Source organism: Colletotrichum phormii, assembly GCF_030913505.1.
Source record: "Colletotrichum phormii strain CBS 102054 chromosome Unknown BDP81scaffold_6, whole genome shotgun sequence".
NCBI lineage: Eukaryota > Fungi > Ascomycota > Sordariomycetes > Glomerellales > Glomerellaceae > Colletotrichum > Colletotrichum phormii.
Window position 1 is genome coordinate 1,839,863 of NW_026851448.1, and position 16,415 is coordinate 1,856,277.

The 16,415-nt window shown below is 54.2% G+C and overlaps 5 protein-coding genes across 5 annotated transcripts; 3 read left to right on the forward strand and 2 right to left on the reverse strand.

The window, feature by feature from the left end:
- Positions 1-1,110: 1,110 nt before the first annotated feature.
- BDP81DRAFT_470274 (F-box domain-containing protein) lies at positions 1,111-4,898 on the reverse strand. Its single transcript, XM_060594543.1, has 3 exons — positions 4,120-4,898; positions 2,146-4,056; positions 1,111-1,980 (listed from the first exon to the last, which is right to left on the reverse strand). Exons 1-3 carry the CDS (start codon positions 4,396-4,398, stop codon positions 1,423-1,425), a joined length of 2,748 nt encoding a protein of 915 aa, XP_060447723.1. The 5' UTR covers positions 4,399-4,898; the 3' UTR covers positions 1,111-1,422.
- Positions 4,899-7,028: 2,130 nt separating this feature from the next.
- BDP81DRAFT_197187 (ER protein Pkr1-domain-containing protein) lies at positions 7,029-8,098 on the forward strand. The gene has a single exon (XM_060582495.1). It carries the CDS (start codon positions 7,491-7,493, stop codon positions 8,067-8,069), a length of 579 nt encoding a protein of 192 aa, XP_060447724.1. The 5' UTR covers positions 7,029-7,490; the 3' UTR covers positions 8,070-8,098.
- Positions 8,099-8,683: 585 nt separating this feature from the next.
- On the reverse strand, positions 8,684-10,580 carry BDP81DRAFT_314795 (sucrose transporter; the record flags this gene model as incomplete). The annotated part of the gene is made up of 5 exons (XM_060584030.1): positions 8,684-9,837; positions 9,902-9,973; positions 10,035-10,346; positions 10,406-10,431; positions 10,492-10,580. The coding sequence occupies 5 exons, from the start codon at positions 10,578-10,580 to the stop codon at positions 8,684-8,686; spliced, it is 1,653 nt and encodes a 550-aa protein (XP_060447725.1).
- Positions 10,581-13,088: 2,508 nt separating this feature from the next.
- BDP81DRAFT_392481 (ATP phosphoribosyltransferase) lies at positions 13,089-14,228 on the forward strand (the record flags this gene model as incomplete). Its single annotated transcript, XM_060587714.1, has 3 exons — positions 13,089-13,161; positions 13,231-13,800; positions 13,858-14,228. 3 exons carry the CDS (start codon positions 13,089-13,091, stop codon positions 14,226-14,228), a joined length of 1,014 nt encoding a protein of 337 aa, XP_060447726.1.
- A 944-nt stretch (positions 14,229-15,172) lies between these two features.
- BDP81DRAFT_392482 (uncharacterized protein) lies at positions 15,173-15,821 on the forward strand (the record flags this gene model as incomplete). The annotated part of the gene is made up of 2 exons (XM_060587715.1): positions 15,173-15,259; positions 15,408-15,821. The coding sequence occupies 2 exons, from the start codon at positions 15,173-15,175 to the stop codon at positions 15,819-15,821; spliced, it is 501 nt and encodes a 166-aa protein (XP_060447727.1).
- Positions 15,822-16,415: the final 594 nt, after the last annotated feature.

Here is a 16,415-nt window from a genome sequence, read left to right on the forward strand (position 1 = left end):
GTCACATACTTACACACATGCAGCTTGATGTAGTCCCAACTCCAACAGGTCCAACATATCACTCTATAACAGCGAAACCTGATGCCGACCAAACGCTTCGTCTTGGGATATGGAGATGCAAACTTCCCATTGGATTGGCACATGCCTACACTACCTATCCAGATACCTCCCCCCCCCTCCCCTTGTCCCATCACCCACCTCCTAAGCGCGGGAGTAGGTACACCACGCCGTACGGAACGGAAGACGGAAAGGCGGATGTCTCTCCTCCCCCCCAACGCAGCTTCCGTGCTTCCCTGGTGGCGGTGGTGATGGTGGTGGTGGCTTCTTGCCTTCCCTAGCTTCTCCTTCCCGCAGGCACGAAACGGCTAACGCATGCAAGGTCTGCTTGCGTCCCTCCATCCCATGCCCTCTCTCTCCTATCCTCTGCATCTACATCTGAAGAAAAATGGGTGGCAAGTTTTCCATAGTACAAGGGAAACAACACCTTCCTCCCGACCAAGCCTACGGTAGGTACCCCCGTCCGTCCCATACGTAGACACACGCCCCTCCCCCCCTTACCTTTCCTACCCCATCCCTCTGGTCTGCGCCTATCTCGTCTCTGTAATACTCATCTCATCTCCCCCCATCCTTCCAAGAGCAAAAAATAGACGCCGGTTGGCGGGTGGAACAGATGCAGAGAAAAGAACGACAGGAAAGAAAATACAGGGGGGACTTTGGACGTAACGTTCCCAACGTTATGAGACCTCAAATCTTTGGTCTAGCCTAGACGTTCGTACGTACCTGCCGTGCCTAGACGGATTAGTAAAAGTTTCTGTATAACGAATGTCCCCTTGACAGGAGTCCAGACCTGCTTGTGCGGGGGGCACCGTTGCCGCATATCTGTTTTCTGGCATCAAAGCATCGTGAACCGTCTGCAGAGTCAGCCACTAGACGGGATCAGTGTGATGGATAGAGGGTAAGAACCATGGCATCCACCTCTTGGGGGCCTCGAGAGAGGGAAACTGACGAGATGACGACAAGCATGCCGTTCCTTCTACCAAATAAACCGAGTTGACTTTACTGATCCAGACGTAAACAACAGACAAGAGTTTCGAGCCATGGCAGAAAGATTCCAGAGAAAAGGATGGATTCAACAAAGCTCCCTACGCTGCTATTCAGCACGGGAGGGGATATCAATTGATGTAAAGGAAAAGACGACTAGGCTAGTCCACTGGGGGGAGGGAAAACAAGGCTGCTCCCAAAACCTCAAGATAACGTACTTTGCAAAACCTCCTTCGCCTTGGTATTCAACCGTCTCGCTGTACCATTTGCATATGCCTCCGTTGTACGCAAGTTTGGCCTAATCCATATGCTTCCTTTGGCGGACTTCCAACACCCCTCCCCATCAATCGCTTCTTTCCTAGCCCCATTTCAGAGACTCTCTCACAGTCTGCCATGCCGAGCCTTGAATATTGCGACCTTGTCGTCATAGAATAGAATCTCACGGAGTCGGAGACGTGGACGCGAGGTGCCGTAGTCGGCGTCTCGCATCGAGTCATCGTCGTCCGAGTCTTGCGCCGCAGACGCTTCCGACTGCGAGTCATCTGCATGTACTGCATTCCCCGGGGTATCACCAGTTTCCTCCTCAGAGGTGTCCTCATCCACCTGACTCGCCGTGTCGTCGTCGTCCGTAGGGACCTCATCTTCCTCGTCATCGTCTTCGCCGTCAATTCCAGATTCATGGCCCACAACACCCTGGTCAGCCGCGACGCTCGTGGTCGAAGCGCCGCTTTCTTCTGCTGGCTTGCTCTCCAGGATCTCGAAGCACTTAGTCGAAATGCCCACGTAACAGAGCTGAATATCAGGGCGGAGGGTGATAATATCCACCATCTGCAACGCCAACTCTCGAGGGTCAAAGTTGCCGAGTATATGGTCAGCAATATGCTGTAGGTTGAGAGACCGCAGCTGAGGGGTGTTCGGCAAGCGCTGAAGGAATGTGTGCTGTGGTCGTAGTCAGCAATGAAAGCTCTTATGATGCTGCTTCTTTGGTAACCCCGGGCATCACGGCAGTTATGAGGCCATGATTGTTTCTGAATGAACCCGTGATACGAGGCACACGGCTCCAAGATAATAAACAGAAAATGAAAAGAAAAAAAAAAACCTTACCCAGTCTTTAAAGTGTAAGGAAACGGCGAGTTCCCTGAGGCTCACCATACGCCCACTGGTCATGTAAAGCAACATGTCTGTCGGCAGCACCCAGTTGCGCCAACGAGCGGCGTCTGGGGCAGTGTTGCTGTTGCTACGCTTCCGGTCTGAACTATCTAGAAGAACCTTTTGCAGGCTCGCCCGGTGCTTCTTGATGACTCCCTTGAAGATCTGATCGATGGTCACCGCTGGCGGCCCACTGGGCCGCCTCCGATCCTGCAAGAAGAGGACCTCTAAACTGTTGGGGGCTAGAGTGTCTCTGAGAAAGCTGATCAAATATGCCGAAGTGATATCCGTATGAATGCTCTTGAGGTTGAGGTGGTACTCCATAGCTTGCTTGGAGCTGACCTGGTGTTGATGAGATCCGAGCCTGACGATAGGAGTGGGAGCGAATTGCTTCCGCAATGCCTTCCAGAGACTATCGTGCTGGGCGCACTCGAGTATGGTCAACGTGGTCAGGACGGTCCAGTCGAAGGCCTGGCTAAAGACTTGAATTGACAGATGAACTCTTTCGAGCTCGAGCGATCGTAGCTTGAGCTTCCCGTCCAGCCTCTTTCTCGGCACCCCTGAAGATGTATCCACAAGGTCCACGTCGCTGATCGCCTGGTCTTTCGCAGGCTGTGAGTTTTCCTCCTGGTGTGCTCGATCATCGCTGTTGGTATCTGTGGCATGAGTTGTTCCCGTTGAATGAGCCACGGCATTGACCAAAAGCGGCTCGACTGAGCTATCCACGTCCATAGCCTCCGGCTCGTCGTTCGGGTTGGGTTGTTCCGAGGCATTCGAGGTCTCCGTGGTATCCGCAACAGGGGTCGCGGTATTGGACTGTTGTGTCGCTTGCGTCGGCGCAACAGTGGTCTTCTCTCTCGATTTCGATGTCGGCTTGCGGCGAATGTCATAGATACGGCCGACAAGCACGCCCAAAACGCCGCCTAGTCTCCTCTCGCCAATGGAGCTCTCACCGGGCCATCTGGCATCCCGATCAATCTGCTGCAAGTCGGGCCCATCCCAGGCTTGGACAAAGTCCTTGAAGACGGCCCTCGGAGATATGCCGACGCGAAGCTCTTGGAGGCGGTCTTGCGATCTTTCGATCGCTATGGCCATTTCGTCTAGGTAAGCAAGTTCGTCGATGTCGAGAACAGTCAGACTCTTGAGCGGAGGCAAGGCGCTGAAGGTAGGAAATTCGATATTTGTTTCCGCATACGGGATCGCACCCCGCGGTGTCGGATGGGAAGAGTCCGAAGGAATCAAGATGCCGACTGTAGTGAGGTGGCTGCCGGGCGGAACAACGGGCGAAATCGGGGGAGGCGGACTCGAGGATGGCGACGGACTGGAACCGTCGGTGTTGTCATGCCATCTCACCCAAACCTTTTCGAGCTTCGAATCGCCGTCCGAGCTCTGTTCCGGAATGGATGCCAAAGCCATGAAGATTTCGGAAAGGACACCAGTCGGCATATCCCAGACGAAAGACTCCAGGTTGACCATCTTCTCCACAGCCAGAGCGACGAGCGTGCCCAGCATCTTGCCGCTCTCCTTGGATATCATGTACTCCGCCACCCAGTCCTGTGGCCCATTGCCCAATGAGAACTTCTTCGTGTATTTGGCGTAGTCGTTCTTCTGTCTCCGAACGTTGGAACCGTAGGTAGGGATGTAGCCCGGGTTGAGCATCTTGCGGGTGCGATGCGCGAAGGAGCTGCCAAGGCAGATTGTGGATAGACCATAGGTCAGAGCATCGACGCTCTTGGAGTCGGACGTGGTCATCTGGGTGGCGTCGGGCCAGACAATGTCGAATCTCGAGTAGATGTGGGGGATCGCGAGGTTGTGGAGGTTCGAGTTAGTCAAGGCGAGCGAGGTAAGGTCATTCGTGTGCGTAATCTGGGAAACGCAAAGGTTAGTATTGGGGAAGAGACCAAGACGTTGAATAGCGGTTCAACTTGCCTCCTTAATAATCAAGCGCAAGATGTCCACCGGTAACTCGAGAAGGGTCAGCTTCTTCCCCGACTTGCTGGGCGCGACGGCATCCCATTCTTTGTCCTTGCCCTTCATCAGCTTGCGCATGACAACCGAGGGGTCTATCGAAGCATCAGGGACGCCATCGTGGCCAACGGGGGCGGGGTGGCCTGGGACGTCGTTGTGGTAGGGAAGCTCGACCTCGTTCGGATGCGGCTCGGCGGCTTGATGGGTCGTAGGATCGCTGGTCTGCAGGGCTGGGGCCATGATCGCGAGGGGCCTCAGCGCATGCTTCGGATCGCGATGGCAGCGGTCGTCGATTGGTATTGTAGGCTGCTACTGCTACAATGGCGTGGCTTTTCCCGTTTCCCAATGGCGCGATATGCTGTACTGTCGGGGTGAGGAGTGAGTCGTCAGAGGAAGCGATCGTGGGTATCTTGGCTCGGATGTGGAAGGCGCGTTTTGGTCTTGTTATTTTTTTTTGTGAACCCGCGGATGGGTCAGAGAACAACAGTATGGTAAAATGGATTAAAAGAAGTACCTGGCTGAAAGAAGATGATTGGAAATGCTTTGTTGAGGGAATCAAAGAAAGGCTGGCGACAGCAGAGGTCTCGCGAGGCCAATCATGTCATGTCAGAAATGGCCGACATGGGGTGTCATGAAATTTCGTTCGATGCGGCTCTGTGGTGAGGAGGAAGCGGCGACGGCGACGGCGGTAAATGATGGTAGTTGCGGAGGTGGTGGTGGTGCGTTGGTTGCCGGTGCAGGTCGTCAGTCGTCGATCCGGTGGTGGACCAGCTTAGGTAGGTTGGCCAAGGTCTTTCCCAATGTGCTCCGCGCTAAGGTGGGTGGTCCGGTCACACGTTCCCCGGATATCGTGTGCAGGAAGGTACCTATCCGTACAAAGTGGTACCTTCTCGCAACTGCTGGTCTTGCCTCTCTCAGTATCCGCACCTTAGGTAAGGTAAGAGATTGGGGCAAAAAACTCCGACTTCTCCGACTAGAAGAGAACGGAATTGTTTCCCAATTTGATTGGTAAAGGGAAACAAGAGACAGGGTTACTGAGAACTTGCCTTTCAAGGATCTCCTTCTTGCTTGTTTGGGGGTGATGGAAGTCGTTAGCAAATGGATACAAGGAAGGTGTTGCACCTGAGTGAGAGCAGTCCCGAAGTTGGATAGGTAGGTACATCAAAAACCAAAGCAATCCGGCGGCAGTACGGATTTAGAAGAACACGGATAGGTAGGGGTATATTCGTCGGGTCCCATAACTATTCGGTCCCGCATCTTCAGTTCCAGATTTGGGGGCGGAACCCCGGGATCATCTTGCGACGTGTGGTTCCTGAACGTTGGCGGCAATGGCATTTCAGTTGTTTTGGACCTGCTCCCTTAGTCACAACCTAACACTACTTTCTTTGAGACGGCCGATATCTCACACACAGACAGGCCTGCCATGCGAATGAGATAGGTTAACTGCAAGCTCAAATTCTCCGACGGCTATGGAGGAAGACACGCATACGAATACATATCCGTATGCAAATACGGCAAACAGCTCCTAGCCACTTCTTCATCTTCCGTCGAAATAGGTATTCTGTCCCCCATCGTTTTCAGGGGGCAATGCATAGGTAGGAACAGATGTCTGCGCACCAAGTTGATCATTTCATCTTTTTTCTTCCCGCCGGTCTTACACCATGGCCGATGATACAAGCAAGGAATGGCGCTGCTACATGCAGCCCCTCTTACCTGGCTCTGGCAGCACTGACAATAAGGATTTAAGCTTTTTTGCATGACCTGCGTGCTATCTGTATTAGTTGACACTCAAAGGAAATGTGTATAGTCTGGGGGTGATGCCTCCAAGATGGTAGGGTAAGAAATGGGAAATATTTATGGTGGCCGGCCGCATTGACGCTCCCACAAGTTGTTCTTGGTGTCTGGCTCAGAGTGAAACCGAAATCCGGCAACGTTTATCGCCGATGACTGACCCCCACCATATACTTTGCGCATGGAAGATATAATACATCCATACCTACGGCAGCCTGCAGAGACCAAGCAAAGCAAGCAGCAGTGCCGGATCAAGGGATGGAGTTGACTTCTCGTGTATTGGCAGGACGCGGTCAATATAAGATAAATTACCACTTAGTACGGATGCGGATGCTCTGTATGCTTCACCCCGCAACTCATCTTCGACGGACCCCAACAAGCTGGTCAGCAGGTCCCCTTCGCCTCGCCTCGGCTCAGTTGAAGCTTTGCGTTAGAGAGGTCACGACCCCACGACCTCAGGAAAAAAGAACGCGACGGTGACGTTTCCTGAGCCATGGAGGGGTCATTCCGGCCTCCCGCCGCTCCATTGCTATCGCTGCGTCGCACAGAAACAGTCCAAGAAGCATGTTCCGAAGGGCCGCGTGCTGTGACCGATCCCTCCGCGTTGCTTGACGGCATTTGCTATCTTCTTTGACTTGAGCAATCCGTGACCACACCGAGAGAGGAAACCTGCCTGTCTTTCTGCCTAACAGGCAACCCTATGACTCTAGATTGCACCCTCCACTGTCTCTTCACAACCACAGTCAGCCCCGTAAACATCTAAACACGTTGATGTCAACTATCGCGAGGCCACGGTCACCTCTTGTTCTCTAATGTGCCACCTGTCCTGATTTGTTAACCACCGAGTGACCACGTTGCGACCATTCCTCCGAGAGCTAGAAGGAGAGAGAGATAATACCGTGTCTCTTCTGGCTTGCTGTTGGTCAAAAAGAAAAGGTACATTATCTCGACCGTTCCCCCTCTCCCTCCTTCTCCCAACCCCCGCCACAACCCGCGCGTGTTGTCAAATGGTACCTCGCCTGCACCTACCTTACCTTACATCACCTACAACCTTCCCTGACCTTCCTAAGCAGCCGGAAGGGACCCCTCTCTTTCCTGTCCCCCCTCCCTCAACCCAATTGTTGCTCAACCCAGAAACGCTATTTATTATGCGCTCTTACCGCACTGACTCTGCCGTCTGACTGCAAATCCAAACGAAACAACAGCATCATCGCCAAATACAAAGTCGTCGCGAGCGTCGTCTTGCATTTCTAAAATACAGAAAATCTTACCCTGGTCATCTTCGTGGCTCCCATAAGCTAGAACATAACGGAGTCCACTCCTCCGAAGCTCCTTACCCCCGGGGCAAATTACTCCACCACGAAGCATCACATCCACTTCAAACACCACACCGCGGCCAGTATTCACTTCATCAGGCCGCACATCAACTCCACGAAATCGAATACACGATCGAGCGAAACGAGTACAACCTTTTATCGGCCGGAGACGAACCTTCGCATTCACAAACAACGTAGACACCGACACCCCCTCCCTCATCAATCATGGCGGCCTTCGTCACCAACCTCTGGGACTCAATCTTTACCCCAGGCCCAACACCGACTCTCCTCCGCGCAACCAACGCAACCTTTGCCGCGCTCCAGCTCCTCCTCGGCGTCCTCCTCCTCGCCACCTGGAGCATCCACTTTGTCATCCTCTCCTTCCTCAGCGCGGGCCTCTGGTACGCTATCAACTGGTTCGTGATCGAGCTGGCACAGCACGCAGAGGAAGAGGCCAAGAAGGCGCGTGGGACCGATACATCCGCCGGTGGAGGAGCAGGAGGCAGCGCGGCAGGAGCCAATACTCAAGGAACGGATGATAGCGACACCGAGGTTGAGGGCAGCGCCGTTGTCGGAGGGGTAAGGGGTGGCGCTCGCGGGAGGAAGGGCGTCGTGGGCGGCAGCAGCCAGGTTGAGACAGCTGCGGAGCAGCAGCAAGCGGCCGACTTGAAGCATCGCACCGCCGTTTCTGCCGCCGCCGAGTCTGGGGCTGAAGATGCTACGAATGGGGGCACGCAGTCGAGCGTGAGCACCGAGGATGAGTGGGAGAAGGTTTCGGAGAACGAGAACGAGAAGGATAAGTGAACTGATCTCGAAGCGCGACGACGACGACGTACGGAACACACATGACGACGACGATGCGCTTAACCAACACCACTCGTCGAGCGATGCACACCACTAGAATATTTCAATGTAGGAGGAGGAGGAGAGCGAGAAGGGACCGGGGGGTTGTGGGGAGAAAGAGACAGATGTTCGGGACGCATCCGCCCGACGAGAGATTTGAGATACCCTTGAGCAAGCGTCGACACATGCGCTACCACTGTACGAACCGGACTTGTACATAGGGCTTTGGTAGCGTGCTCCATCGCGAGCAGCTCCACGTACAAATACTTACGGAAACAGCGATTCACCCCACCCATATTCTCATTCATACATGACCCCGAGTGTATTCACTGGAGGCTGTGCAGCAACATAGGTCTCTTGCGTCTAGCAAAAGCCGGCAGCCTCGACATGTGCCATCCCCTCGAAATTCCCTAAATGAAACCAAAGCCCTATATGTTTTATCCCACACATGATCTAATGCGAGAGAACATGGTCTCTCCCCTTTCCGTAACGCCATCCCATATCCTCTACGCTACCTTTGCCCGTACAATAATGAAATGCGTGCTATTTCTTCTTTTCCGACTCGTACATCAGGCTCAAAGATACTTGAGCTTTCGCGTGACGAACGCGGCCACTACCGCGCACATGGCACCGATAAAGAGACACACTGCAATAGCGTTGGGTCCGTCGGTGTTGTGCTGCTCGTGTTCGGGTGCGTCTGAAAGCTCGGGACTCTTGCCCGGCTCTAGTATGGTGAAGACAATGGTGCTTATGAAGGTTCCGATGAATTGTGGCAGAGTGGTGTAGATGTTGAGTATGCCAAAGTAGATGCCCGACAGCTCGCCCGTAGACGACGTCGTTTGCTGGCCACCCTCGTCCGGGCCGTGTTCCAGGTGGAGTGGTTGGTCCTGGCCGAGCGTGGGCAGCTCAATGTTGGAGTCGTTTGATAGACGGCGGTAGGCTGCCGTCCCGCTGCCGCCTCCTTCGCGGGCACCACTGAGCTTGTTTACCTCTACGCCGAGGAAGGTCGTCGGCGCCCACATGGCGATTGTCCAAGACAAACCGCAGGAGGCGACGAGGAAGGTTGCGAAGCGGAAGCTTTGTGCAAAGGGGGCCAGGCACATGGCCGCAGCGAACATGAGGTGGCCGCATATCCAGGCGGTCATGAGATCGGGCTTGTTCTTGTTGAAACGTTCTAGGAATGGCGCAATGGCTTGGGGCGGTCGAGCCGTGAAGTTGTCATCGTCTGGTGATTTGACCACCATGGGTAGGAGCCAGGCGCCTATGAAGGTAATGGTCGAGTATATGACCAGCGCCAAACTGCCGATGCGGCCAATGTCGCCCAGGGCATCTTTGGAGTCTTTACCCTCTGCCGGAGCGTCGTATCGGAAGTACGTCTCGCCAACCCAGGTGGTGCTGTAGAACAAGAACGGAAACCAGCCGATCCAGGACCAGAACTGGGCCCAGCAAATGGCCTGGATTCGAGGGGGAAGATGAAGCAGCGTCGACCAAATTTGGCGGAAGACCTTGAACCGCCCGGTGGCTTTGCGGGGGTCGTGTCTTGTCGACACCAAGACCCGCTCGTTAACGGCCCAGCAAGTCACGCCGGAAGAGAAGAGCATCAAGAAAGTGGCGATGAGCGTGAGCTGCTTGAATTGCGAGTCGCCCATTGCCTTTCCAAATATGCCGACTAGGTCGATGGCACCGGCTCCATAGCCCAGCATGTGTCCAATCGCGGACATTCTGCTAGCTTTGTGGGGATTAGCGGACGGGATGCAACCTGGGGTGATGATGCGCGTCTGAGCTTCACTTACACCAAGCGGCGCCAGTCTGTTGCTTCTCAATAGGGAGGGTATCGACGATCAGGCTTCGTGCGCAAGACATTACTGTGCCGAAGTCAGCAGGGGAATCAACGATGGACTTGGGTGCAGGCATGTTTAGACGCACCAGCATTGATGGCGAAATCCACAAAGTAGATGGCCAACACCGCCAGGATAATTGTGAAGATTCGCGCCGTCTCCTTGTCCGAAACGAACATCTCGACAATATCTTTCGTGAACCCCAAGGTCAGCAGGCTAATTGCAACGATAATTGATCCAACCACGATGAATGGTCGCCGCCTGCCCCATTTCGACTTGGATTCGTCCGCGATGGCTCCTACAATGGGCTGGACCACGAGCCCCGATAACGGTCCCGCGATCCATACCAGCGAGGTGTTGCTCTTTGTCAGGCCGAGGTTCAATAGGTATGGTGTACAATCTGTTGTCGGGGTGGATTAGTATGGAAAGACCAGTGACAGTGGATGCACAGCGACGTACATGTCATTTCAATTCCCCACGTGAAGCTGCATTCAGAATCACGTCAGCATGGCAGGCCCATTGGCAGTTGTCGCTAGCAAACGTACGTGATACCAAGGGTATTAAAGGTCAAGAGCACCATTCGCATGGCCTCCGAGCTCCCCCTGATGGAGGGCTGACCCGCCCAGCTAGACATCCCTGCGGGATCTTGCTCTAACACGAGAGCGTCGTCGTCTTCGGGATAGTCGTAAGTGTCGTCGCTCTCGCCGCTTTTGAATCTGTCCGTATGGTGTCGGGCGAAATTGCCAAGACCGGGAAGCTTCGTGTCCCCTTCGCGATGCACTTCTGGGGGTTTGCGGATTGCAAAGGGAAAGTCGACGTCGTCATCGAGCTCGTTGCCGCCCTTGTCGTCGCCGTCGATGTTGCTGCTGGAAGATCTAGAGGGCGTCCTTATCGGTGTCGATGTGCCGCCCGAGTAATCGTAGTCAAAGTCGCGGTCGTACAGCGAGGAGGAAGGATGAAGGTGTGAGGACGGGGAACTGTGCGACGAAGTCGTTGAGGCCGACTTATGGGCCATTTGAAGGGGCCGGCGCAGCACTCCGTACTGCAGGCTGCTGCTTGCGCTGCCAAGGGCAGGGCGGGCGGCTTGCGTATGGGCAGGGGGGTTTTCGAGGTGTGGACCAGGACCAAATTTAAAGTAATCCGGGCGTCGCGGCCGCTGCGGATATCAGGGCCGGGTGCGCGTCATACCCACAATTCCGTGGTTGTGAAAGGAAGATCAGCCAACGGGGGTCAACTTTGCTGGCGGTTTGGGGATGGATGCAACGGAGGTTCGAGATGTGCAGGCGAAAGGAGTGGTGGTAACTTCGAGCTATGGTGGGTCCAGCATGGAATAGGCGCATCTAGGGACTAAGATACGTAAGGTACGGGGGAGATGATCAGGTAGGGGGCCAGCTGGGCGGCCGGAATGCAATACGAAATTGGCAGGGCGGGTAAATACATTCATTCACAGTCCAACTTTGATGGATTGTGCAGAGTCGGGAGCTTGGGATAATGTAATGATTAGGTACTACCTAAATGATTGGGGTCCGGTGGGACAAGACAGCCCAAGACTCGGGAGATGCATAAGAACAGGAGAGGGAGCAAACGTCAATCCAACGGCCAGGGAAGCAATATCTCAGCTTGCTGTGCTGTGCTTTCCTCATATAGATGAGGATGCGTGGCTTGTTGGGAGGCAAGGTAAGTATTGTTGTACAATCGTTCTATTTAGGAGTAGAAATAGGGAGTACCTTGTAGCTCACGCTAGGGAGACCACCAGAAGTGGTGGGAACGAGGACGCCTGCGGTATCAAGAGTTTTGATTTAATGTGGCTTGAAACAATGGAAAGTAACTTAGATTGCCCTGCACTCGCACTCCGTTCAATGGGATTACCTTTCAGGTTTCATTCTATTGTTTGCCGATTCCTCGTTGACCAAAGCGAACTGGCTCGAAAGTTGGAGCCACGTCGAAGCTTACACGGGGAGTTTCTCGCGTTGGAAGCTCTGGCCATCTAAAGAAGCCAGGTTCAACTATCAAGACGCATCGTATTGGTGTACATAGATGGTCTGTGAGTATCATGGCGTGGACATAGCCTGACATTGGTGGATAAGGTAGTTACGCGGTTCAGACTTCCAAGCTCACGGTTGACTGGATCACACATGCGCCAGTCATGCCTTGACTGAGATCTACCAGTTACCCAGCAGAGCAACTTGAACATACAATGCCCACACCCAGAACTTGTTAGAGACGATTTCTACCTCACCGTTGCTTTGGCTTTCTCCTAATTGCGACACACGACCACGTGCTGTTGAGGGTAAATTTCATCAACGCATTCCATAGTTTACCACACATTGCCGTACCTTAAGCTGAGCTGGGTGCATCAACATACATCTCCTTCTCCCCTTCAACTGTGATAGGAACGGGCAGGTAAATGTAAGATACCTTAGGTAGCTTACCTCAGCGAGGGCCCGCTGTGAGAACGGGCTCGGGTGCCGCCTGCCCCTCCGGCATGTGCCGTCACTTGGTCCAAGGACTGCCCCGCGTTCAACGGCGTGCCCCGCCATCCACGCTCTCTGCTCTGAGTCTGCACCAGTCGCAGCTCCGACATAGGCCAACGTGGTGGTGGCCCGCGGTGATGAGTGACGACTGCTGCCGCACACTAAGACGGCGGGGTTCCAATCCACCACACAAAATTTCCGCCCTCTCTCTCTCCAAGTCTTGGCCCGGCCTTTGACTCACCGCAGAATCGAACAAGTGCAGTGCCCCTCCTACGGACAGCTTCCGCGACGACCAAGAACAAAGTCGCGCAGACTTCGACTTATATCATTACCCGATTCCCAGACCAATTGACTCGAAATTACGCTCGCTTTCCAAGCCTCAACTCTCACCACTCCGAACACACCACACCGACCTGTGCTGTGCGACCACCCCGCCGCTGTCGCTGCAGAAATTCTCGTCGCCATTGGCTTCACTGCGACCTTGTGCTCCATTCCACACGCGCGCCCGACCCGACCGTTTCCACCTAACCTCTTGAAGCGTTTCAACTCTGGGAACGACTTCTCTCCACCTATTATATTCCCGTCTGTCGATCGCGTCATTGCAACATACCTTTGCCTACCATGGATTTGGTCAACCAGTTGGTTTTTACCCCTCCATCGCAACCGCCATGGACCAGTTCGCAGAGAAGCTAATGACGAAGCAAAGCCTAGAGGGCCGCCTTCTGTTCGCCGTGCCCAAGAGTGAGTCAAACCATGATGTTCATCCCAGAACCGAAAGGCGCACATGCTGACAGTGACTCCTTTCCACAGAGGGCCGCTTGAACTCCGCTACCCTGAACCTGCTTGAGGGAGCCGACATCAAGTTCCGCCGCGAGAACCGCCTCGACATCGCCCTCGTCAAGAACTTCCCCATCGCCCTCATCTTCTTGCCCGCCGCCGATATCCCCACATTTGTCGGCGAGGGCCGCGTCGACCTTGGTATCACAGGCTGGGACCAGGTCAAGGAACACGATGCCGGCGTCGTCAGCAGCAACAAGGCCCGGAGAGCCTCTGTCGAACTGAATACCGAGGGCGAGGAGCTTCAAAAGGTCGGAGGCTGCGAGATGGTCATGGAGCTCGGCTTCGGCCACTGCAAGCTGCAGACCCAGGTCCCCGAGAAGGGCCCCTACGCGACAACGGAGGACTTGATTGGCAAGACCATTGGTACCAGCTTCGTCAACCTGGCGGCTGAGCACTTTGCCAAGCTGGAGCTGGGCGTCGACGCCGATGGCAACAGCAACACCTCGCCCAAGAAGCTTCGCACGAAGATTATCGATCTCAGTGGAAGTGTCGAGGCTGCCTGTGCGCTGGGCGTCGCCGATGGCATCGTTGATCTTGTTGGTGAGTAGTCGTCCTGGAATGGCCAGCATCCAAACAAGCACTAACATCCGCATCCAGAGTCTGGTGAGACCATGAGGGCCGCCGGCCTCAAGGCCATTGACACCGTCGTCGACTCGCAAGCCTGCCTCATCAAGTCTCGGTCGCCGTCAAACAACGAGTTGATCGAGCTCATCGCCGCCCGTATCCGCGGTGTCATTACCGCTCAGCGATTCGTCCTGTGCCAGTATAACATTGAGAGATCACGTCTGTCCGACGCCAAGTCGATTACCCCTGGAAAGCGGGCGCCGACCATCACAACACTGGACGAGGAGGGCTGGGTCGCCGTCAGCTCAATGGTTGAGAAGAAGAAGATTGCGCTGGTGATGGACGATTTGACCCGCGTTGGCGCTCAGGACATTTTGGTGCTCGATATCCACAACACTCGATAGAATTTTGCAGTATTTTGGAAAGGAAAAATAGATGAATACCATGAAATATGTAATGCTCCTGCAAGAATTGCCAGCAAAGGTGCAAGAGTCAACCAAAATATCGCAATTAGAGGTGAAACCAGCGAGACGTAAACGAAAGTGAAGCTGAGTGAAACGGCCGTCGATTATCGATACAACTGAGCAGTTGTGGCTGAGGCGACGGTATTTCCTATGGGTACGTATGACATTGAGGCGTCGACATTGCTTGCGTCGCTAGCGTTGCACTTCGAGGCTCTGCACTTTTGCTCGGCCTCCCTCTGTGGACACAGGGCTGAATTAGAACGAGCAGAGCCACGCACTGGGCACCCCGGATCAACAGAGCTCTAGGATCTCTGGGGGCTCGTGTCCACGGGTCCGCACGAGCGAATTGGGTATCGGTCGATGCTCTGCGTGAGTTGTGTGTGTGTGTTTCGGGGCTTTCTTTCACTGCAATTCTCTAGCTTGTGTTGGGAGAAGTGTGATGTGATGTCTTGCTGATCAGTGATCCCCAATGGGCGCCAAGTGGGTACCTTCCGTCACTCCCGTATCCCAACCGCAGTGCGCGCGCAAGGTGAGTGGTGAGGTGCCGTAAGGTAAGGCGCACCACCTGGCAACCGAAACCGAGGCGGTGGTAATAAATTTAGGCCCAGTACGGATAGTGGCAGCACGGCGGTGGTGCTGCCCGCCCGCGCCGAAGCTACCAATGATCAGGTACCTCACCTTGCCTTACTGATATATTTCTATCTCCGCACGCCGTCGTCTTTGACGTTCCTCCCTTTTTCTGAAATCTTGATTTTCAACCTCATCTCTAATACCAAACGTCGTTGGCAGATTGCCAGAAGGCCCGATTCCAAGCTTCATAAATCACTTACAACTAGACGTCCATCGCCCACGGACTCTGTAAGTATTTCGGCCATCGGGAGGCAATGTCGTCATCAACAACAGCCACCAAAGTCACTGCCACGCGAGGCGGCAGTGACGCTGGAGCCGTCCAGCAGTCTACCATTTACAAGGTAAGCTCACACGCGCCCAATTACCTATGGGATTATGAAGCCTATGGTTGCTCTAAAGAGGCCGGAGAGGTGGTTCCGGACGGAGCTGGGTATCTCGGGTGGCATATCGCGGTGCTCGAGGTGCAAGACGCTCACATTTCCACCACAGGTCGTAATGACGCCCATCATCCTCGTCTCCTTTCTGCTCTCCCTCGCATGGGTAGACCTCACCTACACAATCAGGAGGTCAAGAAACCACGGGCGGCAAGGCTGGATGCCTTCCTGGCTGCACAGCATCCTCTACCGGAAATCACAGTACCGTTACGCAGATGCCAAGGATTCAAAGACTTCGACACCGACAACGACGCCGAGTCCCAAGGACGAGCGGGAGGAGTTTTACTATCACAGTAAACAGAAGAAGCTGCTGCGCATGGAAATGGACGATGCGTTCCAGCTGAGGGGCCATGTTCTCGTGGTGATGGCGCTCGTGTTGCTTGCCACGTCGCTTGCTTTTGCTTGGGGTGGCTGGATCGTTTCCAGCTGGGCGTGGAGGAGCTTTGGCGAGAGAGCTTTCGAGATCTGAAAGATTGCGAATGAGAATAGGAAATATCCGCCGGGTTGAGATGTCTGGTATATGGTCGCAGCTCGTCGATTTTCAACGCCCTTCCCGGCTACATCAATGCGCACCCGGGATGAAGGCGACGCAAGTTGGGATGACTTTCTATCCATGCGGCTGTCTTCCAAGGGCTCTGCCAGAGGCGTTCCCTTGGGGCCCACTTGACACAACGGGTGGCTGACTCGGCCCGCCCTCGACAACCCGACAACGGGGCAACGGGGAGCATCCCAAAGTTTACCCTAGTGTTGGTGTTTTATTCATCAGGGCCTGTAGACTACGATGTTTGGATTTGATGAAAAGACTGGATGATGGTTCGGATAAAATGGCGTAGAGGGGAAACCTCGGAAGTGTGATTATACCCTGGAGTTGATTTGTAGCTGTCTGCAGTTAATGATAGAACCAAAAGTCTTTAACTTGCTCGAGGTGAATTTGGGATAGCCAAGTTTTGTTCCTGTCGGACATATCATATTGCTGTCTAGAGCATTCGTCGTAACTCTTCATAAGAAAGAAGCGAACATGTCACTAGAACCAGGGCATCGTGCTTAAAGCATCTCACATTGA

What these genes read in the sequence shown, in the direction of transcription:
- BDP81DRAFT_470274 (XM_060594543.1), bottom strand. Translation starts at nt 4,398, where the DNA reads ATGGCCCCAGCCCTGCAGACCAGCGATCCTACGACCCATCAAGCCGCC. An exon ending in TGCGCTTGATTATTAAGGAG is followed by an intron (nt 4,057 to 4,119) that starts GCAAGTTGAACC and finishes TGCGTTTCCCAG; the next exon opens with ATTACGCACACGAATGACCT. An exon ending in CCTTACACTTTAAAGACTGG is followed by an intron (nt 1,981 to 2,145) that starts GTAAGGTTTTTT and finishes CTACGACCACAG; the next exon opens with CACACATTCCTTCAGCGCTT.
- BDP81DRAFT_197187 (XM_060582495.1), top strand. Translation starts at nt 7,491, where the DNA reads ATGGCGGCCTTCGTCACCAACCTCTGGGACTCAATCTTTACCCCAGGC.